Source organism: Musa acuminata, chromosome BXJ1-10 (assembly GCF_036884655.1).
Source record: "Musa acuminata AAA Group cultivar baxijiao chromosome BXJ1-10, Cavendish_Baxijiao_AAA, whole genome shotgun sequence".
Lineage (NCBI taxonomy): Eukaryota > Viridiplantae > Streptophyta > Magnoliopsida > Zingiberales > Musaceae > Musa > Musa acuminata.
This window is the reverse complement of record NC_088336.1, coordinates 5385804-5411023: the sequence shown is the minus strand read 5'-3', so window position 1 is coordinate 5411023 and position 25220 is coordinate 5385804. Positions and strand designations below refer to the sequence as shown.

The window sequence follows — 25220 nt, the reverse complement described above, 5'->3', positions numbered from 1 at the left end:
AATGATAAGAGCTGCATCTTCTTTGGAGCAATTTCTATGTACATATCATTATCCTTTGAAAAGTACATGGCAACCCTTTGATAGCTCTCAAGAAAGAACACGAACATGCCATTGATAATTAAGGATCAAGTACAAGTTTCATTTCTTCAACTCTCTGACAACAGTTTCCATGTGTACAGCTACAACTTGGTACAGCAGCAGGTTTGTCATCAACCGAAAATAATTCATTTAGAATCCAAATATTTATGATAAAAAAAGTTCAAAATAGTTTGGATGATTTGATAAAGACTTGATGTAACTGTGTAAGATATGTTCTACGTTATTTTGTGGAGAACTATTTGGATAAAGGAGGTCAGAGAGTAAGTAGCATCACTGATCGTGAATGATTGAACAAGTGTTGGTTGTTTCGAAATTTACATGGTGTTGGGGAAATAGTATTCGATCAAACCCAATGGATGGAATTTAGATCCAGAGACGCTTTCATGCTTGTAGATGAAGCTTGAAGAACGCTATTAAACCTAAAACAACATCATGCTATGCGTATCTTTGCATCTAAAAGATTTCACTGTTTGCATATCTAAAGAATTACTTGCAAATGAAGTGATTCTGCAAGTGTTAAGTAGGAGGAGAAATTTCTTCAAGTGCTAACAAAAGATGTAATTGTTGTCATTCCATAATGACAATGCTTGTAAAAAATTGACTAAAAAGATAAAAAGGAAACATCCACATATCTGCCAATCAAATATTAAATTCATATTAAGTCAATTCAGATGCAGATATTGCAAGAATATGACTCGCCAACCACAGATGCAAACAAGTATACAAATTATTGACCAAATATCTTACCGAAAGAGAACTCAACTAATTGTACATATATGTAATATGAAGGACCGCATCATGGCATGTACAACTTGGAAAGAGCCCTCAGCACTTGCACTTGCAACCTCAGCCGGGAGATGTAGTCGGCGGTGTGCAGGAAGAGCTGCTCCGCCGGCAACTGCCTGCCGCCGGGCACGAGCCGCCGGAGCTCCCTCACCTTCCTCCGGAGGGAAACGTCAACGGCGTACCTCCGTTTCCCTCGATCGCCAAGACGAAGTCCTCCGCAGCGACTCGGCCCGCCCGGCCTCGAAGACGCATCGCCGTCCATCGGAGGGAGCTGATGGCGAGCAATGTGAGAGGGCGAGGAAGAGAATGGAGGTGTGGGTGCTTTATAATGTGGAAGGTGTGGGAAGAGCAAAAGAGGGATGGATGTGCGCGAGCGAGAGAGAGAGAGAGAGAGAGAGAGAGAGAGAGAGAGCAAGATGAGGCATGGGGAAAAGGGTGCCACATCACGTCAAGTGCACGTGTGTGACAGCTCCGGCACGTGTAAGACAGCGTGTTAGATATGACTACTACGCAGAGAGAGAGAGAGAGAGAGAGAGTGAGAGAGAGAGTTCGTTCGTTCGGTGCATTACGTATCTTCCTGTCCTCGTAGTCCTCGAAGGCTCGCTCGCACGTTGGATAGCTGTCTTCCCTGCGTCGGCCTTGTCAACTCAGCTCGATGTCTGAGGTGTGACGACGTTTACAGTAAGCAAGCTCTCAGTACAGCAAATTAATCTCTTGCGTGCATGTCTTCTTCGCTCTTCCGGTTGGAAGCAGCTATCATACCTAACGCTGGCATTATTAGCCTGCAACACAATGGTTTTGGATTCATGATCCTGAATCTATCAACGTTCGTTCATGGTAAACCTCCAATGTAATGTAAGATACAAAAATCCATTTGATGTCTTTATCCTTGTTTTATTTTCTCTTCGTGCTGTATCCACAGTAACCCACCATGGCAGTCAGAACACCACATGCCTGTACTTGAAATGGTCAAGATGTATATTATTTTTTTCTGCATGCATGACGACATGTTTTGTGCTAAGTATTGCTCGAGAAGTCTGAGGTTGAAAGAGGCTTCCTAGATCATATATATATATATATATATGTATATCGCAGATAAGTTTAGGAATGTTGAGCAGGTAGGTAAGGATCATACATATATTAGTTTGTGGCAGCCTCTGTCTATTATATTTGCTTGTGGGATACTCTGCACTGCTTGCAAGCAGGTAGGAGCCACTATCTATTGTTGTGTATATTCATGCTGATGTTGCATAGTGAAAATCCTTACCTACACACAGCTGCATGTGGATATATGTTATGGAAAACAAAATCTAGTATAGATCACAAGATCATCATTCGGATGCTAATCATATAATTTTTTTTTAGGGTTTATGGTTCTCTGCTCATCCAATCTTCGTCTCCTCCTCATGTTCAAGTTCCTTGTTGACAGCAGCTTTACAAGAAGTAAATCTCGTTCCTCGTCGACACTAGCTTATTTTTCTATTATATGTTAGAAATGTTAAGGATGAATAAAGATCCTAATAGTTAGTTAGTTCTTGGAGTTGTACAACAAATAGGCAAACAAAAAAGGCAATAGCTTTGGCTAAACATTTCATCTTCCTCCTTAGCATCAAGAACTATCATCCATCCCTCCACAAACTCAATCTAACATCTAACTGCAGATGCCAGATTGGGAAGAGTGCCAACCATGAGATGGCTGCACTCGTGAACTGTAATCGAGTTGAGCAGCATTAAATCATTCTGTTGCAGGCCAACATCACCAGTACTCTGCATCTCTTATTTCCTAGGTTTCTCTTGGAGTTCTCCCCATGGTTGCAATGAGAGAGAGAGAGAGAGAGAGGCAACGGTGGGGGTGGGCTTCAGTGAGCTGTGTCCATGTGATGTGAGCTTTTGGTGTGAGGATGAACCCCATCACCTTTATCACTAGAAAACGGGATGGACGGACATTATAGATTGGGAGGTGTCATGTGCTTCCATGTGCACCGTCCCGTTCTATCCACAACAACAGCTAAGCAAGATAAGGGCAACACCATCACCACTCCCCCTCCTCTCTCATGGCTGTGCGTCGCCATGGACAACAAACCCGCCTCCTCTTTACTCTTCTTTCCCACGCACTGCCTCCTTAACAAAGTTGGCCATGTTCCCTTCTCATTTACTCCTTTTGATGGTCCCCTTCACACCACCACAAGCTAAATGTACAATCTCCGAGATATATATATATATATATATATATATATATATATATATATATATATATATATATATATATATATATATATATATATATATATATATCCGATGGTCGTCGTCGATCGATGCCGAGAACAAATTTTCCTAATATATATATATATATATATATATATATATATATATATATATATTCAAGTAAGTAGGTAGGTGCAATTAATGATTTATATTTATAGTTTTGATTAGGCACATGCATTGTCAGGGAGTTGTTAGCCATCCGTGGCTTCATCTCGTCGCCAATCATCACATCGGAATGTGTTGCTTAGGATCACACTATTTCGACATTATCGAAGATGGATGTTAACTTGGTAACATTATGGACATAAACTTTAGGAATTTCCTTCATGAGATATAGACTTGAGATATTTCTTTTGTTAGAATTTAATTAAGCTTTTAGAATTATAGATAACCCGATTTAAAAATCTTATCAAGCTATAATAATATGATGATGATGATTATTATTATTAGTAGTAGTAGTAGTCAAAAAGGAATGGAGGCAACTTCTAACCAGTCAAGTCTTGTCATAGCCTTGTGAGGAGTCCACTGTGGGCATATCATTCTTAGCTATTATTTGCGACAAGTGATGGAACCGGCATCGGTCTCCCCTAAGCTTTTGTCTACGAGAGCGAGTGAGACCCATTCCTGTAGCTGCACAGTGACTGGGCATGGAGTGGAAACCAAGTGGGACACACGAAGCCAGAATCTTAAATCTTTTGGCTCAAAAATTGTTCTCAGCTCATCAAAATAATTTGATTCTAATATCATTCCAAATCCATCTTGGATAAGCTCGAAATAGAATCATAATTATGCCTCGTATTCCAAGTTTACTATTTGTAATATTAGAATGCATTCCTTCTTCTTCATCGTTACACTAATCCATTATAGGTATGTCGATGGGAAGTCTTAATCATTAAAAGAGCAGAGAAAAGATGAAATACAATTTATGTGCTCCTAATGATGATTGTTGTATCAATAGGATAATTATTCGTCTCCAATCGAGTACATTCAAGAACGAATCTGCTCCAATGGTGCCAAATGCAGCACCTCAGCTGGTCCCTACTACCCAGCCCCGCACAGCCGGAGCTAGGAACACAGGTCACGGCCGGCACATGCCGTGCCCGTGCTACTAGACATAGATGCTCCTGCGGTGTGATCCCCATCTCTGGTTGTGAACAAGATTTCGTGCCTGTGCGGCTATGCGCATCCAAATGATTTCGCTTGTTCGCACATACACGACTCGAGAAGCTATCATTAGCAACTAGTAGATATTTAGCTTTCGGAAAGTTGAGCTTTGGGCTTGACGACTTCATGCCAAAATGATAGAGATGAAAACCAGATTCTGGATGCCAACACATTCTTATGATGTGACTCTAATTATTACAATTCGTAATTGTAGTTTTTATGCTACCGATATCTATCAAACTTAGCCGTAATTTTCAATTTAAGCTCCACTATTGTATCGTATGTACTATGTTCTTATTGGGATAAAAAAATAAACTGCAAATATCAGATTGCAGTCATCCATGGTGTTCTAGATTTATTTCCTACCAAGTGTACAGATTTGGATACATCTTTTCTGGCACCTTTTTCTCTCATTTTCCTGTATGAAATGCTAAAAGTGTTTGTATTCTTATTTCATTTGTTTGATTACCAAGGTAGCATGACCATAAAAAAAAAAAACACAATGCTGGAATTGATGTTGTGCTATTTCCAATCATTTTTTAAAGAAAAAAGCAAATTTATCATTTTGTGTCATTTGTCGCAGAGATCATCTACTAATTTTGTACATTTGCTTTCTCCTTATAACTTTGTTTGCTTGAGACTCATCAGATCGAGGTATTAACAACTTAAGCAGAGTTACTATAAGCCAATAAAAATCATACTCAAGTTTGTTTATTTGCTTTAATGAGCTCATGCCACATGAAAACGATAATGATGATATTGTATCGTAGGATAAGGTTTATCGAACGAAGGATGCGAAACAAGAACACAACAAAAATTATTTGTGCTAAGAGTCACCAAGGAAAATAATAGAGCTAAGCTGGGGAAGTTGCATTTGGCCATGCTCTGTTGTTCTCGGTTCCTGCATCATCCATCCGAAGTTAGCCGAGTCTTAAGAGGTCCATTGTGTCCGTGCATAATGAACAGAAGACAATAACGTAGCTAATATTAGAGCAGAATTCATATCTAGCCAGCTCTGAAGAATAAATACAAGCTCATCATATTATTATTTCTTGTTCTAGGCAAAATGTGTCCACTGTCAACGAGTTGAATCTAATCGTTTCACAATTGTAAAGTTCAAAAAGATTTAAGTAGTAGTTTCTCCAAACGTGTGAACTTTGATTGAGCCTTGAGCTTATGCAGAGTTAAAAAAAAAAAGATGGCTAAATGTTTTTCGAACTCGAAGTAATATAAGTGAGAAAATTAGCATTGCCTTCGGATGATAGAAGTATTGATAGAGACAAGAGGGGCGACGAGCGAGCATGTATAGCAAGTAAGCAGGTGCGGTAGGTAAGTAGGTGTGATGGGCGAGCGAGCAGGTTGAAAAGAAGAGGAGAGGAGGAAATCGATTGGGACAAAAAGTTTATGTAAAATTTATAATTTAAAAGATAATAAAATTATATTTTTATCCATTTTATTTACGTCCTTTAGAACGTGGCAATATGTATAATTTTTTTCATCGATAAAGTTAACGACGTAAGGAGAATTAAGGTTAAATTTTTACTTACAAGTAAGTGTAGGAACCCTAATCCTACTTTTTAAAGTATAGGGATGATAGAACCCCAGAGGAATTCTATGTAGATTGATCTTTAAGGGAGATCACTCCTTGTAACGCTATAAGGGTTCCACCCTCTTAGAAGCTAGTCAAATGGCTATAATTGTAGATAGATCTTATTCTCAAAGAAATTGAAGCTACATGCTTATATAGGGCTCAAAACCTTAGCCCTAAGGGCTGTTTCCTAAGTGAGTTACCCCTTTTGCCCTCAATCTTAACCAACCAGCCCAATAAAAGGGGGCAATGGCTAGGAAGCCCAAAGGCCCAAATATAAACCCTAACCACTCTTTTTTATAGGGTAGAGGCGACTAGGTGGGGTTTCTTACAATCTCAAAGGTTTTTATTACCTACTTCTTGGTTGAGTAGGACCCAACCCTATTAGGGTCCTATCAAGCCCACCCTTTCTAAATCAGCCTTGTCCTCAAGGCTGAGATTCTATGAACTCAGGGTCTTTAGCTCTTCAAGTGGTAAATTATTCCAATGCACTAGTACTTCAGTAGAGGGACGTCGGCGACGCATCATGATCCTACGGTCGAGGATGGCTTGTGGTTGGGCTTGAATAACTCCATCCCCAATGGTGTTAGGCAATTGGATCTCGGGTGACTCGTGTTCTCTCAACTTAAGCTTTAGGCATGACACGTGGAAGACATTGTGAATTTTGGCATCCTCAAGCAATTTAAGTCTATACGCCATGGCTTCAATACGCTATGTGATCTGATAGGGCCCATAAAAACGTGGGAATAGCTTCATAGAGGCTCAAGTGTTGATGGAGAGTTGCTTGTATAGCTGTAGGCGAAGATAAACCTAATCTCTTACTGAAAATTCTCTTTCGATTTGTCGTATGTCAACTTGCTGCTTCATTCTAGCTTGAGCGATAGAGAGATTATCCTTTAATAGTTGTAGGAGTTTATCCTTGTCAATCAATTCTTGATTGACCTGATCTACCTTGGCTAAGCCAATTACATACTTTGGAATCACAGGGGCCAGCTGACCATATAGTGCTTCATAAGGGGCACATTTTGTAGATGAATGATATATAGTATAATACCACCATTTAGCCCAAAGAATCCATTTCGCCCACTCCTTTAGCTGGTTACTGGCGAAACACCGAAGGTACGTCTCTAAACACCTGTTTACCACCTCTGTTTAGCCATTAATTTGTGGATGATACGCTGTGCTCATCTTGAGTTTGGTGCCTTGTAACTAAAATAACTTGGTCCAAAATTTACTGGTAAAGATCCTGTCATGATCACTTATAATGGACCTTAGCATCCCATACAATTTAATAATATTTTCTATGAAAATCTGGGTAATACTAGCCGTAGTGTAGGGATTTCATATACCACAAAAATGAGCATATTTCGTAAGTCAATCAACCACCACAAGAATTGTGCTTTTACCTTTGGAAGGTGATAACCCTTCGATGAAGTCCATGGAGATGTCAGTCTACACTGAGTTTGGTATGGGTAGTGGTTATAACTTCCCTGAACTTGCTACTGTTTCACCCTTGTGTTGTTGATATACATCACATTGTATCACATATTCAGCAATAATTTTTTTCATCCCTCTCCAATAAAAATTTTGATTCACTCTTTTGTAGGTTCTCAGGAATCTGGAGTGCTCGACTAAAGGTGTGGAGTGCATTTCATGCAAAATAATTTTGATGCAAGGGGAGTCAAGTATAAGCACAATGCGACCTTTGTAGCGTAGATCCCTCGAATCTCAAGTGTAGTGGACTATTGCACTTGGATCCTCCTCCAATTTTTTTTTTTTTATGATATTGCTGATCTCTAGATCCTTCTTCCATTCTTCCCTAATGTCCTCAAGGAAGCCGGTGGTAGGAAGAGAGATGGCTGAAAACTTAGCTTGTTCAAGTAGCCGTGAGAGTGCATCTACAACAACGTTTTCTTTCCCCTTTTTGTAAATAATTTTATAATCAAATCCTAGAAGTTTGGTTACCCATTTTTGCTACTCAGGGGCTGATATCTTTTGCTCCAAAAAGTACTTGAGGCTTCTATGGTCAGTTTTAATTTGAAATTGTCGGCCGATCAAGTAGGGTCTCCACCGCGTTACTGCGTGCACAATGGCGAGCATCTCCTTATCATATATTGGCATATTTTGATGGGAGGGAGATAATTCTTTGCTGGTGTATATGAGTGGTTGACCATCTTACAAGAATGGCTCCAATTCCGACTCCAGATGCATCAACCTCAATGATGAAGGGTCAGCTGAAATCTGGTAGTGTTAGCACCGGTGTCATCGTCATGGTTGCCTTAAGTTTATCGAAGGCAATGGAGGCTTTGTCCGACTATTGGAAGGCGTTCTTTTTTAGTAGAGAAGTGAGGGGTGCATTGATCTTCCCATAGTCCTTAACAAATTTTTGGTAGTAGCCCGTTAGTCCAAGGAACCTGTGCAGTAATTTCACTTTTGTAAGTTTCGGCTAGCCTTACATTGCTTCAATTTTTGTTGGGTCTACCACCACTCCTTCTTTTGATATTATGTGCCCAAGGTACTCTACTTTTTATTGGAGAAAACTATACTTTGGTTGCTTAACAAAGGGAGTATTCTCTCGAAGGATCATCAAAACAACTCGTAAATATTGAAAATGAGTCTCAAGAGAAAGGCTGTAAATGAGAATATCATCGAAAAATACCAGCACAAAAATTTACGAATAAAGCTCTAAAAAAATATTGTTCATGAGACTTTAGAAGTTTGAATGAGCATTAGTGAGTCCAAAAGGCATTACCAAGAATTCATAATGGTCGTTATGTGTGCGGAATGCAGTTTTTGGAATGTCGTCTTCACATACCCAAATTTGGTGGTAACCAGATCGGAGGTCCAACTTCATGAAGACTCGAGCTCCTTTTAACTCATTAAGAAGTTCATCCACTACTAGTATTGGGTACTTGCCCTTGATGGTGATGTCATTTAAAGCTCGCTAGTCGATACACATTCGTCAAGTTTCATCATTCTTGCGTAGAAGTAGCTCCAATGAGGAATAGGAGCTGCAACTTGGCCGAATCACCCCCTGTTTCAAGCATCTCCTTTATGATCTTTTCAATTTCATCCTTTTAGAGGTGAGGATAATAGTATGGCCAAGTGTTCGCTGGTGGCTTGCCCAGAAGGATTAGAATATGATGGTCATGTTGTCGAGTAGGAGGAAGACCGTGCAGCTCAACAAAAATGTCGGTAAATTTAGCAAGTAATTAAGCAAGATTTTGATCTTCAATTTCTATTTTCTTCCTCTCTGGTTGCTGCTAGAGATACATCAAAAAGTCACCATTTACCTTGTGTAAAACTTTCTCCATTCGTTGGGTCAAAACGGTGGTTACGTTGCTTCCGCGCTTCCCGCGTAGGATGATATATTTTCCTTTGTAGTAAAATTTCATAATTAATTTAGAAAAGTTCCAAGAGTCATCACCTAGCATCATCAGCCATTCTATGCCAAGCCTGGCCTCATCGTCATCAATTGGTAGGAGGAAGAAGTCGGTGAAAACCTATGGATATCTTTGGTCGCACTTTAGGATTCTTCCGTCGGTGACCTTTACGTCGAACTTGCTGCAACCTTCGATGTGGAGCACCATCCGAGCAGCAACCTTACTATTTATGAAGTTATTAGTGCTGCTTATGTCGATGAGAATAGTGATCGATTGTTGTTTGAGAAGGCCTTCAACTTTCATCATTTGCGGGTTTGAGTAGTTAGCTAGTGCGTGTACCATAAAGTCGGTTGGTTGTGATTCTTCTTTCGCATCTTCTTTTTCATGTTCAAGGCTCTCTTCTGGATGTTCAATGACCTCTTCTTCTACTAGTTCAATCATAAGAAGTCTCTCTTTTTTACAGTAATGCTCGTGGCTCCACAGCTCGTCGCAATGCCAACATAACCCCTTCGCAGATCGCTCTCGAAGCTCTTCTATTGTCAACCTTTTTAGTGCAAGGGCATGGTTGACAGTAGGGGGGGATGAGAGCTTAGGTATTGCTGGTTGAGGAGCGACTCTAGTCCTCCGGGCTTCATGGTTCAATCACTCCTCTTGAAGTCGTGTGAAAGAGATGGCTGCCATAAGCGTGTACGGTTATCACGCTTTAACTTCTCCTCGAATCTCCAACTTCATTATGGCTGCCCTTAATGAAGGTCCCTAATAGTTATTTTTCAGACCAATAATTAGTTTGATTAGATAACCTTTCAAACTTGGTTTGGTACTCCTGAATGGTATAGGTTTGTCGGATCTTTGCTAGTTGTCCGTCAATGTTCTCGTAATGGATTGGTCTAAAGCGGATCAGCAGTCCTTCTTTGAATTATCGCCATGAGAGGACTCCATGAGTATATTCAAACTAGTCAAACCACTATATGACATCCCCTTCAAGATGTATAGCCGTAATTTTTACCATAGATGTGTTTGCGGTTTTGTGGTACCGAAAATATCGCTCTGCGTGCGAGATCCAATCAATCGGGTCTCCTTCTTTCCATCTAGAGAAGTCCACCCTCATGCGTGGATAGTAGGGATCGGTCACAGAGCTTCCCCTCTCTTAGAAGTCATCTCTTTGGGCTTGGTGTGATTGGTCAGATTTCTTTGGACTTGGTGGTCGGCCCAAACTGAGTTCGGTAAAGAGAGTCCGAATCTTATCCTCCATTCACGTCTCGAAGGCTTCGAATTTAGCATTGATTGCCTCTTCATGTGCCATAGTATATGCATTCAAATCTGTAATGTTAAGATCTCTCTTTTGTTGTTAGGTTAAAGGTATGTATAGGTTGAGAGAAGTGGTGGTCGAAAAGATAGGTGGATTGGTGGATGTAGGCTGCGGTTTAGGCTTGTTTTGTAGCTATTTTGGGTGCAGTTTAAGGGTATGGTTTAGTGGAGTTTTAGCGCCGTGATGATTGTGGATGAAGGTTAGGGAAAAAAATTTTAGATCTGTGGCAGATGGTAGTAAAGGTTTGATAGAAATTAGTGGAAGTTGCTGCAGATATGTGTTGTCTTGTAAGAGCAGAATTGTCGATGAAGAAACAACGGTTTCTCGACAAAATTTCTAACAAAAACTGAGAGATTTAAGGAGAGAATTTGACAGCAAAATATCAATTTATATAACAATAATGATGACTAATTTAATCAAGAAAATTTCAGCATTATAATAGCAAGGAAATTGGTGCAAGTTGCAATAGCAGAATTTTCATCGAAAAATTCCAACGGTTTGCGATGAAAATTTGCAGCAACATAAGAATGTTTTTAGAGATGAATTTCTCAATAGATCAATCTTAGATGGAAGTCAAAATGATCTATAAAGCATATAAGAAATTTCATTTAAAAAAGATTACAAATAGATCGGTTAAAGGCAACAATATGCGGTTGAAATTTTCTACAGTAATTCTTCGTTAGCAAATATGATAACTTTTGTGACGAAAGGAATTCGTAGCATAGGATAGATAAGAAGACTTCTTCTTGGTATTATGAAGAAAAAATTATAGTAACAAAAAGTATTAGTGATAGGAGAATACCATAGCTTTGATGTAATTGGAGGTGACGACAATAGATTGATTTGATCTACGATAGAAGATGATGGTGGAGATGGCGACGTCAAGAAGGTTGGTGGTGGGCGGCAGGAATGGTAGCAAAAGCAACAAGATCGTTGCTCTGATACCAGATGATAAAACCTCAAAGGAATTCTATGTAGATTAATCTTTGAGAGAGATCACTCCTTCGAACGCTATAGGGGTTCCACCCTCCTAGAAATAGACCAAATGGTTGCAATTGTAGATAGATCTTATTCTCAAAGAAGTGGAGGCTACATGCTTATATATGGCTCAAAACCCTAGCCCTAGGAGCTACTTTCTAACTGAGTTACCCCTTTTGCCCTCAATCCTAACCAACTAGCCTAGTAAGAGGGGGTGCGATAAGGAAGCCCAAAGGCCCAAATATAAACCCTAGTCACTATTCTTATAAGATAGAAGTGGTTACGTGGGGTTTATTATAATTTCATAAGGTTTTAATAGTTACTTCTTGGTTGAGTATGACCTAAACCTATTAGGATCCTATCAAGGGATCAGGATGCTAATCATAATTAACTACGTAAGATAATTTTTAATTACTATATATATATATATATATATATATATATATATAAGTGTCTATTCCCGAACCCTAATTGGAACCTATCTCAAGATGGATGTTCCAAATCCCAAAAAAAAAAAAAACCACCAATTCAAAGAAGAAAAGCCAGTCTAACATCTCAAACAATGACCTCACACGTTGTGAAATAGTTAGAACAGTCATCTTGTTTATCTTGTTTATGTAACTGGGCCTCGTGCCAGGCCTTCACCAGGCAGGCTCCTACATGGAAAACAAGTCAAACTCGAGAGCAGGGATACATCTCGAACAAAACCCCTAAAAAATTGAAGAAAATAGGACTCCAACAATTACACTTGCATTTAAGAAATTTGTGAATACAGAGATTTCCGGCAGCAGATTCACTCATCTCGTGCATGCAATTGTCTGTGCAATCTTTGCGTTCTCCAAGAACAATCATGATTACAACACTTTTAATTTCTTCACAAATTTGGAGGATTAGGAAATTAGGTATTCTTTTTGCAAGCAGTAAGAGGTGAGGATTCGATTCGATCTTTGAACCCTGTCCTCAAAGGGTCCAAGTCTCAACCAGCTTGATTGTTCAATTACTTGATATAATCCTACTTATATTTGTTAATTGGTATTAAGTTTGGTTTGATCCAGTTGTTCAACTATCTGTTCAGGTGGTGAGGTTATAGTCATGAAAATAATTTCTCTGCATTCAAGGATGAGATTATCCTTGTCAAATCTTGCATTAGAAGCCTTAATTGCAAGTTTATCATTCATACAACCTTTCTTTTAGATTCACATATTTCATGTTTTACATTCATGGGTTAGGGAGATGTCCACAATTAGGTGATATAGTTAGATAAATATATTGATTGTAGAGGATTTTGATCCATGGAAATTAAGTTCCTAAAGCTGTTTCTGCTGCGTTGGCTTTCGTTTCTCTTCTTCTTCTGTCAGCTCTTTCTCTTTTGTTGTTCTTTTCTACTTTGTTTCGAATGCTTATTCTGATGTCTTGCGCTGCCTCGTTTTTTTATCTATCAATCTTTTGAAACTGAACTTTTCTTATTGGGCTTTTCCCTCCAGATTTTGTTCAAACTAATAAATTAGTAGCTTTAACACCTCTACGCTCATTTTCTTAAAGAAGAAGAAGAAGAACAAGTTCATTGTGCCTAAAGAGATCGACTTTTTCTACTTAATGATGTTCATATCAAAATATTTGACACTCCACTTGTATGCTTAGAAAGAAAATTCATAATTAATTTTGAGGTTAAAGAATAAATGCCAGATTCGAACTCAGCTCAATGCAAATGTATTCCTGTGTGCTTAAAGGAGTTGAAAACTGTTCTTGAGAGCTGGCAAAATGATGGTCAGGTAAACTTGAACTTAAGCCAATTGAATAATCTCTCATAAATCACAAATTTCAGAAGAAAATGGTTGCCGGACCGCAAAAAAAAATTAACAGGAACTGTTGGTGTTTAACTCCTTCGTTTTATTACTTGAAAAAATAATTACTTGCAAAATTATGATAATAAGAACAGAAATGGTCAATTATGCAGTAATATATATATATATATGAGTAATTAAAAATTATCCTACGTAGTTAACTATGATTAGCATCTTGATCTCTATACTTTAAAAAATAGGACTAGGGTTCCTACACTTACAAAAGTGAAATATTTAACTCTAATTCTCCATGCGTCATTAACTTCATCAACGAAAAAAATTGTACTTGTTGTCACATGCAAAAAGACACAAATAGAATGGATAAAAATATAATTTTATTATCTTTTAAATTATTAATTTTACATAAACTTCTTGTGCCAATCGATTTCCTCTTCCGCTCTTCTTTTCAATCTGCTCGCTTGTCTGTAGCACCTATTTACCTACTGCACCTGCTTGCTTGCTACACCTATTCATCCGTCACCCCTTTTTGTCTCTATCAATACTTCTATCATCTGAAGGTAATGTTAACTTTCTCACTTCGGCTACTTCAAGCTCGAAAAACATTTAGCCATCCTTTTTAGTTTGTAACTCTGAATAAGCTCAAGAGAAAAAAAAAGAAAAAAAAAAGAAAAAAAAAAAAGAGGAATCGAAGGATTCACTGTCTTCTCTTTCCATATCCAACCAACGACCTCTCTCAAGAGAAGCTGCCGCTAACAACACCAACCTGACAACATCCGCCACCACCACCTTCCCTTACCACCACTCACCACTGTATCTAATTGCTTCCTCTGCCTCTGTGTTTTGTCCCCTTGCGTACTGCATTCTTGTGTGGTCTGTGACCTCGGAGCTTGCTCTCCTTTTTGTTGTTGGACCCGAAGAGAAGGTGGCTCCTCAGGTGACTTGTGTTTGGTCTCCCATTAAGGTAGGAGATGGTTGCCACTGACTGCCTGTCCCTCAGAGCTCCTTGCCTTCTCCCTCAGATCAGTCATGGAAGTGGTGTCTCCCCTCACCACCCTTCTCCATGCCTCAACAAGCTTCAGAGGGACTCCGTCCCTACCCGGTCTTCTTCTTCTTCTCCATCAAGCAGCAGGATAAGCCCTGCCGTGCTCTTCGTCATTGTCATTCTGGCAGTCATCTTCTTCGTCTCCGGCCTCCTCCACCTCATCCTCAGGTTCGTCATCAGGAAGCGCCACGCTGCCCCGTCCTCCCGCCCCGCCGCCGCAGCGGCCGACCTGCCGGGCTCGGACGCGCTGCAGCGCCAGCTGCAGCAGCTTTTCCACCTCCACGACTGCGGCCTCGACCAGGCCCTCATCGATGCGCTGCCTGTCTTCCTCTACAGGGACATCGTCGGCTCCAAGGAACCCTTCGATTGCGCCGTCTGCCTGTGCGAGTTCGACGGGACGGACGAGCTCCGGCTGCTGCCCGTCTGCGGCCACGCCTTCCACCTCGCATGCATCGACACCTGGCTGCTCTCCAATTCCACCTGCCCGCTCTGCCGGGGCTCGCTCTTCCTGCCGGGCCTGATGGCCGACAGCCCGGTGTTCGACTTGGGGTACTTGAGGGAGGAGCGGGAAATCCCGGGCGAGCGGGCGGCCGCCCAAGGGGACGACATCGTCACGGACAAGAAGGTGTTCCCTGTGAGGCTTGGCAAGTTCAAGAACTTGGTCACCGACAACGATGTCGGTGGTGGTGAGGGTCATGGCAATGAGGACAGTGGTATCACCGTTTGCAACGTGAGAAGAGAGGAAGGGGAGACCAGCAGTAGCAATCTGGATGCGAGGAGGTGCTTCTCCATGGGCTCCTATCAGTATGTGGTTGCTGATGCCAATCTGCAAGTGGCTTTCAAGAGCTGTTCTGCTACCAGGAATGGCGATGCAAGAGGAGTCAGAGGAAGGGACGCGAGAGGCAACTGTACAGGTAATGAGTCCGTGGAAGGGAAGAGATTGAGTATCGGCGGCAGGCGCGAGAGCTTCTCGGTGTCAAAAATCTGGCTGTGGTCTAACAAGAAGGGGAAGGCCCCAATTTCTTCAGATGTTACAGCTTTTGATGCCAACTTGCCGTGGAAGGCGATGGCAGCCGGTGATTGATACATGAAAATTGTCAGGAACGTGACGAATGTTGCTCTTGGTTTACCAGTAGCTCTCTCGTTCGGTTCACGAGACTCTACTTGCTTTGCTTCCGGTGGTAGCATATGTTCCTTGAGGTCTTCTCAGGTGAAGAACAAAAGTTATTGGTACAATCGCACAAATTTTTTTGTATCTGGTCAATGAATAGAAGAAGAAAGCGGGTGGGATCTGATAATTTTCAGCACTCGAGAGATTTATTGTTTTTGTGTTTGTTGTGGTGTTGGATTCACAAACGATCGGTTTAGACATTCGTGCATCTTCTCCTTATCTATTTGCTTCGGATCACAACTTTGATAGCAAATAAGATTTGCTCAACTGTATGAGAAAATTTTCTCTCATGATATTATATGTATAAATAAGATTTCCTCAACTCTACGAGGAATATAACTTCTATCTTTTATCATCGTCTTCGTAGCCATCACAAAAGTTTCGAAATCTGATCATTAGAATAATCAGGTCAGTTGCATCACTGGGAGCAATTCGATCTCCGTAATGTACCTCGTGTTGGCTGGAAACTTTTGTCCCCCCCGTGTTGTCGCTCCGCATCCATAACTGGTAAATCCATGAAAGCTTAGCAGTCACTGTGGCAGTTCCCCTCTCCGGAATTAAGCTGTCTCTCACCTGTTTGTCGAAGGCAGACGGGAGTATTCTGAAAGCAATTTTGCACGGATGATATCATCGACGACTCCAGACGGACGACGTGAGTTAGATGTACAGAAGAAATACTCACAATTATATTATATTTTGGAGAGCTAGCTATATGTTAGATTGAAATAGCGTATCGAATGTTGGAGGTGGAATTAGCATTCGAAGTGTTATTTGGCAAAATTACTTTTACGTTTGTTCTTGTCGAAGATGTCATAAGGGGGAGACAAAAAAAGTACGAAACCACTATTTAAAGGGTTAAATATTTCTATATAAATCAAGAAATAGGAGACATGTTTGTCATGCTAAGATACAAAAAGTTGCAGAAGCTCACTGGTTCAAATTGAACCCCCCCCCCCCCCCCCCACCCTTTTTGCATCAGCATCTCTAGTCAAGACCACAGTCTATAGTTAGTGTACATACTACAGCAGCATACAGAAAGTAGAGGTAAACGACTGACAAAAGCAAATTGGAGGACCAGCCAACATGATTCTGGTAATATAAGACTCACAGGAGGTAAGAGTTTGAACACACCAACTGTTGGACCACTCGGTGCAATTTACACTCTAGAAAGCTACATGGGACTGAGAGTGATTGTTGCTCTCTGTGCTGCATGAATTTGATTTCTTTTGTCCCTTTTTGCTATGTTATAGCTAGCAGTCCGAGGAGCCAACTTTTTACGTCTGAATGATCTCCTTCACACTCTGTCACCCTTATGCTTTCTTAAAAGAATCTTTAGCTTTCTTTACCATGGAATAAGGAGAAAAGTCATGGATGGGTTTCTTGGTGACTGAACGATTCTTCCCCATGGAAAGTAGAGCTGGGACATACATAGCAAACTTGAGTAGCCCTGGCAAAACTTGGCCTAAGCCTTCAACACTTTGATGCACACCTCCAGTAATATGCACAAAAGAAGTTGCACCATTTTAAATAATGAAAGTTAATATTAGTTCCTTTCTTATGTGCATATATAGTATAGAGAAATATGCGAGTGATAAAGCATGATTTTACTATGTATTATTGTGCAGGAATAATGCAGAGTATTCGAGATGAAATTGCCATTGTGCTCTTATAGTCAGTCCACTGCATGCATATTGTGATGATTACAAATTGATGATTCATTGATCCCCAAGGTCAGCCATTTAAAATGGTCAAAGGAATAAGATAAATCCAGGACTTGGTGAAGCACTTTCTCTTTTGATGTTGGAGCTGTTATTTTACACAAGAGTATCAGATTTCTTAGCTGGTCTTATTTGTTTGCATCACAAGGGCCACTAGATGTAGCCATTCCATTCATCAGAAGACAAAAAACGAAAGCTGGGAGTACTTCTCAAATCTCTGGCAAACTCCACCTTAAGCAACTAATCTCCCAGTGAGGAGAAACAGTGGTGCACTGATTCCCAGATTCTGCAGCATTTGCCGACTTCTTGTAAGCTCAAAGCTCAAAGCAGCTCGGACATGAGACTCAATTAAAGTTGATTTTAATTAATAGAATAATGACACTATCATTTCCCTTAGATCTGGTGGCATAAGTAGTCAGGATTTTTTTGTTGATTAAGAACTTTTTAATGGTAAAAATCTAATGTCAAGGCTTCCATCAGCTTACAGAATGGATTTTTTTTTTGTCAGTGAAGCAGGCAAGACTGCATAGTAAAAATCACATGTCAACATCAATGCTATGCATCATGTGATCAGATAGTTAAAAGGGTTTCAACTCTGTTATCCTGGAATTTCTGTCAGCTGTCTTGGATGCCAAAAATTCATACATGCATTCATTTAAAATCTTGTAGCTAACTATTGACCATATTCATTCAAGTGATAGCAGCCAATAATAGGAACTTTTCAAGTGTGGTGGAGTTATTGATTTTGACATACAATTTCTAGTGTTGGAAAAAGAAGACAGTGAGGCAGCAGATTTTGGTTTCTTTCTCTTTCTAAAAGTTAGTTAAACTCCATATATCAACATCAAATATCTATCAAATATATTATAATATTTAGTTATAAAAATATTTAATTCTACGTTAATTGAGGAGTAGGAACCAACAACTTATAAACTTCTAACATCACTCTTACACATAGAAACATTTTTTTAAGGCTTATCTCAAAAGATCATATATGAGTTTATATAAAGTGGATAATTTCTCGTAATTCTTTATATTCATATCATGATGATAAAATATTAACTTATCAGAATGATACTAAAAAGAGAATGAGTTTATTCTCAATAATTTATAATTCTTTAGTTTCATTTTTATTCTCAAAGCCTTCGTTTGCAGCTTATCACAAGCATTAACAATGATAAAATATTAACTTATCACTTAGCTTTCTAAATTTGTACATTTGTTCTTTCCAAATCCAAAAATTCATACACTAATCCTACCTTCTATTTTCAAAAGATAACAAAGTATCATTATATATATATATATATATATATATATATATATATATCTGGTCCAACAAAAGACTTGTTTATAATCCCCTGCCAATTTATGATGGTGACCTTACATCTTATGGTGGAAAAATTGCTAAGTTTTTACTTCCATTTCACCACAACTGAAGAAGAAAAAGACAGAAATTTCAGATCTGTATGTATCATTACGGACGATTGTGATGGAGCTGGGAAGACATAGGGTTCATCATTTATATGTTTGCGAATATCTAAAATATTTATTTTATTATCAAAATATAAACACAATCTGGAAGTACCTCTTAGATATCTTAATATTCATTTTACAACTGCCCAATGTTCCTTTCCGGGATTAGAGAGAAATCGGTTGACAACTCCAACTGTATGAGCTATATTTGGCTAGTACAAACTATAGTATACATCAAACTACCCACTAGAGATGAGTAAGACACTATAAATATTTCTTCTTTTTCTTTCTCACTTGTAGAATATTGTTTCGAACTAAACTTGAAATGACCTACAAGTGGAGAATAAATTGCATTAGCTTTACTCATATTGAATCTTTCAAGAACCTTTTCAATGTAAGTATCATGAGATAGCCAAATCTTCATTTTCTTCCTATCACGAAAAATCTTCATGCCAAGTATTTGTTTCACCGATCCCAAGTCTTTCATTGCAAAAGACTTACTTAGCTCTATTTTAAGCTTTTCAATTTTTCCAGCATCATGACCAACGATCAGTATATCATCAACATATAGTAGGAGAATAATGAAATCATCATATGAAAATTTCTTCATAAACATACAATGATCAGATGTGATTCTATCATATCATTGGTTTATCATAAAGGAATAAAACTTCTTGTACCACTGTCTAAGTGCTTGTTTAAGTCCATATAAGCTTTTCCTAAGCTTACACACCAGATTTCCTTTTCCCTTGACTTTGAAACCTTCTGGTTGCTCCATATAATTTTTTTTTTTCTAAGTCGCCATGAAGAAATGCTATTTTCACATCAAGTTGCGCAACTTCTAAATTCAAACATCCAGCCAAACCAAGAATAACTCGGATAAAGGATATTTTCACAACTGAAGAAAATATTTCTTTAAAGTCAATACCTTTCTTCTGATTGAATCCTTTCACAACTAGTTGTGCCTTGTATATTTGTTGTGAGCTATTATTTTCAGTCTTCAATTTATAAACCCATTTATTCTTGAGAGCTTTCTTCTCTTTAGGCAACTTTACTAAGTCATATGTGTGGTTCTTAAGCAAGGATCTGTAGGAGTATGATCACTTGTATTCTCACCACAATCTTCTTGTTCATCTCTCCCATAATCATCATGAACTACAGGTGAAGGAACTGGACCAGACTTTAAGAAATATAAACAGAGGTTCCTGGCTTCTCAACATTATTACTATCATCAAACAATTGGTTTTCAAGAAATACAACATCTCTGCTTCTAATAATCTTCTTATTCACTTGATCCCATAATCTGTACCCAAACTCTTAATGACCATATCCCAAGAAGATATATACTTTTGCCTTATTATCAAGCTTGGACCTTTCATCTTTGGAAATATGAACAAATGATTTACACCCAAAAACTCTCAAATGATTATAAGATATATCTTTTCCTTTCTATACTCTCTCTGGAACATCACCTTTCAGAGGAAGTGATGGAGAAAGATTTATCAGGTCAATTGTAGTTCTCAAAGCCTCCCCCCAAAATGACTTCGGTAACTTGGCATGGGAAAGCATACATCTAATCCTTTCTTCAATGGTTTTGTTTATCCTTTCTACCACATCGTTTTGCTAAGAAGTTTTAGGAACTGTTTTCTTAAGCCTGATACCATGGAACCTGTAATAATTCTCAAAAGGACCCCTGTACTCGCCACTATTATCTGATCGAACACACTTTAGCTTTCTGCCAGTTTCTCTTTCAACATTGACATGAAACTCTTTGAAAACATCGAATACTTGGTCTTTAGATTTCAAAGCAAAAATCCAAACTTTTCTAGAATGATCATAAATAAAAGTAACAAAATAAAGAGCACATCCAAGAGTTCTAGTTTGTATGGTACAAACATCAATATGAACTAAATCAATAACATCTAATTTTTTAGATGATGGATATGTATGAAATATAACTCTATGTGTCTTTTTAACTAAGCAATGATCACAAGATTTAAGAGATGTACCTTATAGCTCTAGTAAAAAGTACTTTCTAGTGAGAGTTTAAAGTCCCTTCTCGTTGATATGACCAAGCCTCTTGTGCCAAATATATATACTTTTACCCTTTTGAATTGCATTAATCTCTTCTTTGTGTAGCTTATCTTCCATGACATAAAAAAAGTTAAGATTATTTCCTCTTGCCATAATTAGAGAATCTTTAGTGAGTTTTCATTTGTTTTCACCAAAATAGTGTGCAAATCCCTCGTCATCAAGTCTTTATGTAGATATCAAGTTAAGACAAATATCTGGAACATATCTGACATCTTTGAGTATCAATTTGCTCTCAAATACTGGTCTCCAAGCAAATATCTCAAATACCCACAATCGTAGATGTACCATTGTTTCCCATTCTGACATTACCAAAATCACAAGCAGTGTAAGATTTGAAAAAATCACTATGAGAAGTAACATAAGATGAAGCACCAGAGTCAATTACCCAAGTACTGTCCTGAGCTGCAAGACTGACACAACCGTCATCACAAACAATAATGATATCACCTTCAGCAGCAACTGTATTGATCTCTTTCTCATTTTTCTTCATTTCATTCTGTTCTCGCTTCCAAAATATATACTCTTTCTTCATGTGACCTGGCCTATTATAGTGGAAACATTTGATATCTCTTCTAGACTTAGATCTTCCTCTATAACCATATGGATTTCTACTATGACTTCTTCCATGTCTTTCTTGTTTTCAGTAACAAATGCACCAGAAGAAGATTCACCTTGTTCTTTCCTTCTAGCATCTTCATTTAGTACACTGTCTTTAACCATATCTATAATTATAGTCCCTTCTAGTGTGGAGTTATAAATTATCACTACATACATTTCTCAACTTTTTGGTAAAGAGCTGAGAAGTAATAATCCTTGTATCTCATCATCTATATTCATTTTCATAGCAACCAGCTTGTTTGCAAGACTTTGAAATAAGCTTATGTGCTCAATAATATTACCATCATCTTTATACTTCAAATTTACAAGTCTTTTGAGGAGAAAAATTCTATTTTCTATTATCTTTTTTGTAAATAGGTTTTCTAACCTTTGTCAAACAACATCAGCTCTAGTTTCATCAGAAATATGCTCATGCAAATTTATATACATCCATCTTCTAATATAGGTAATAGCTTTTCTATATTAAACTTCCCATTCTTCATCGTCTATAGTAGAAGGTTTATCTTTAACCTTGATAGGCTTATACAGATCTTTACAATAGAGCAAATCTTCCATCATATGCTTCCAAGTAGAATAATTTAATGAGTTCAATTTAATCATACCATCTGATTGCTCCATTTCAATCACACAAGAAAAACTAGCACCAAATAACCTGTAGTTCTGATACCACTTGTTGGGAAAAACCTATTAAAGCAGAATAATTCTTTTCCCTCTTTGTATATCAAAATGGGTTTCTCATTGAAATACCAACTTGATATCAAAATGTAAATATCAACTAGAATAGCATAAACAGTAGAATAATAAATCAATCACATAGTGAGACCAAATTTTTAATGTAAAAATCCCAATGCGGGAAAAACCACGGGACCGTAGTCAACCTCAAACTTCCATTATAAATAATAATGATAATAGGTTTACAATAAGTCTTCTTTAGAATAGCAAGAGGATCACAATAACATGAAGATCATATATCTTGGCTCAAAAATAGCATATTTTCATCACATAAATGGATCTCATGATAAGAGAATTTTAGGTCTCACAAAGTGGATATCATAAGAAAGTACCCCAAAGAAGGTAAACTATAGATCAATACTATTAGGATTATAGAGCTTGCTGCAAGGATTCTCCACATAAAATTTAGGCCAAAATTGACAACGTTTGGCCATTGATTGTCAAGCAAAAAACTTAGAATTCTATTTTTCTTCCTCCTCTTTCTCTCTCTCTCTTTCCCTTTCCTCTCACACGTTGCCCTCTCTCAGGTTCTACCCTCTCTTTTAATTATTGATTTGGACTCAAAAAACCCAATTGTCCAAGCCCATATATAAGCTGGACCCAACAATTTTACATTAATCAAATGTTAATACGTGGTGACATCTACTTTCCCAATAAAAAAAATCGATAGCATTGAGATTGGCAAATGGAGTTCTTGTCCTAATATTCTTTTAACTATTTATATAATATTATTGTTTGTATTCTGAACTTGATGTTAGAGGTTATTTCACATCGGTTCAATATCTAGTCGCTCAATAAGCAAATTTGATAGTCTTTAAATTTCACACACCTACATCGATAATATTATATCAGAAAATATCGTAAGCACCACATCAATAGATTGGTTCGAAAGAGATCTATATGTCTACACCTATTCTTAGTATATGCTTTTCTGATAAGACGTAGATAAAGAAACATTATGATATCTTAGCTAGTTAGCTCTCGTAGTTCAATCTTTATATACTAATAAATCACATCAGTCAATTATATGATGTTAGGAGATATTTCTTTGATCCACTCGATCTATTGGGCTGACAGCTTACTAGTTTAGCTCATAATATATTTTAACAATTCATAGCTCACCTCTCCTTTTATTTAACCCTAGATCTAATAAGGGGATTCAAAAAAGAGGAGAAAAGAACAGAAAAATAAGAGAAGGAAAGGGAAGAAAAACTATACTAGTAAGTAACGTGATTAAAAAAGAGAAGAAAAGGACAAAAAAATAAGAGAAGGAAAGGGAAGAAAAACTATAGTTTGTTTTAAAAATAGTTGGGTTTATTCGACAGTGACTTAGTGATAGTATCTTTTACCATGTTTCTACTGAAAGTTCTGCATATTCTCTTTGGAAAAAGTTGAAAGGTCTCTATGAAAGAAAAACTACTAGCAACAAAGTTTTCTTGATTAGAAAACTTATAAATCTGAAATATAAAAAGGGTGCTTTTATTGCTGAGCATTTGAATGAAATGTAGAGTATCACTGACCAGTTATCCTCCATGAAAATGTCTCTTGATGATGAGTTATAGGCATTGTTACTTCTCGGTTCATTGCTAGAAAGTTGAGAGACACTAGTGGTTTCTCTCAGTAATTCTGCACCAAATAATGTTGTCATAATGAGTCAAGTAACAAGCAGTTTATTGAATGAAGAGTTGAGAAAAAAAAATTCAACATCTCAGAATGATTTACAAGCACTTATCTCAAAGAATAGAGGAATGTCAAAGTCCAAGGATAGAAGTAGTTCACGCATTGGTAGAAGCAAGTCAAGATCAAGAAAAGATATTATTTGCTATAACTATGGTGAGTAAGGACATTACAAGAACCAATGTAAGCAACCTAATAATAGCAAGAAAAAGAGAAAAGAAGTGGAGTCTATAGAGTCAAAAGATAATACTACAACTACAATGCAATACAGGGTGGTGTTTATTTGATTTTATCTCATTCTGATGATAATTTTTCTTGTGTGTGTCAAGATTTTGAGTGGGTGATTGACACAGATGATTCTTATCATACTACACTATGGAGAGAGATTTTTGCTACCTATAGGTCTTAAAATTTTGGTGTTGTCAAGATGGGCAACTATGACACATCAAACATCATTGACATGAGTGATATTGACATAAAGATCAACTTTGGCTGCAAGTTGGTGCTTAAAGATGTGAGGCATGTGGTTGAATTTAATTTTAGTTAGAATGATGAAGACTATGATAATAGATTTCACAAAGGGCAATGAAAGCTCAGTAAGAGTTCTCTTATTATGGTTAGTGGAAAGAAATGTCATACTTTGTATAGGTTGCAGGCCAAAGCTTGTAGTGAGCAACTGAATGCTATAGAGAAAGATTTTAGCATTGAGTTGTGACATAGGTGATTGAGACACATGAGCGAGAAGAGACTGCAAGAAAGAGGCATTACCAGAACTCAAAGGTACACGTATGAACCCTTATATTGATTATTTGGTTGGTAAACAACATAGAGTTTCATTTGCTAGTCCTACTTTATCTAGAAAAATGCATGTCTTAGACCGTATTTATATAGATGTATGTGGTTTTTTTAGGACAGAAACTCATGATGGATCTGTTAATGTTCTTGGTATCAGTGGTGCACTTTATTTTATCACTTTTATAGATGATTTTTTTAGGAAAGTTTGTGTCTATGCTATGAAGATAAAAAATCAGATTATTAATGTCTTCAAAGAGTTTCATGCCAGAGTTGAAAGGGAGATAAAGAAAATAATTGAAATGCATAAGATCAAATAATGATGGTAAGTACACAGGATTATTTAATAATTATTGTAAGTCATATGACATCCAACATGAGATGACAGTTCCTGGTACATCTCAGCATAATGCTATTGTAGAGAGGAAGAACCACACCATCATGGAAAAGATCAGATGTATGCTTTCATAGGCCAAGCTACCCAAAAAGTTTTAGAATGAGGCTTTGAGGACTACAGTTGATATGA

The 25220-nt window shown here is 37.9% G+C and overlaps 1 protein-coding gene across 1 annotated transcript; it reads left to right on the top strand.

Annotated features, from left to right (window-relative positions):
• Positions 1 to 13864: 13864 nt before the first annotated feature.
• Positions 13865 to 15751, top strand: LOC135594865 (RING-H2 finger protein ATL46-like). The gene has a single exon (XM_065085371.1). The coding sequence runs from the start codon at positions 14346 to 14348 to the stop codon at positions 15501 to 15503; it is 1158 nt and encodes a 385-aa protein (XP_064941443.1). The 5' UTR covers positions 13865 to 14345; the 3' UTR covers positions 15504 to 15751.
• Positions 15752 to 25220: the final 9469 nt, after the last annotated feature.

Bases quoted from the DNA above. Each gene is read 5' to 3' on its own strand.
- LOC135594865 (XM_065085371.1), top strand. From the start codon at position 14,346: ATGGTTGCCACTGACTGCCTGTCCCTCAGAGCTCCTTGCCTTCTCCCT.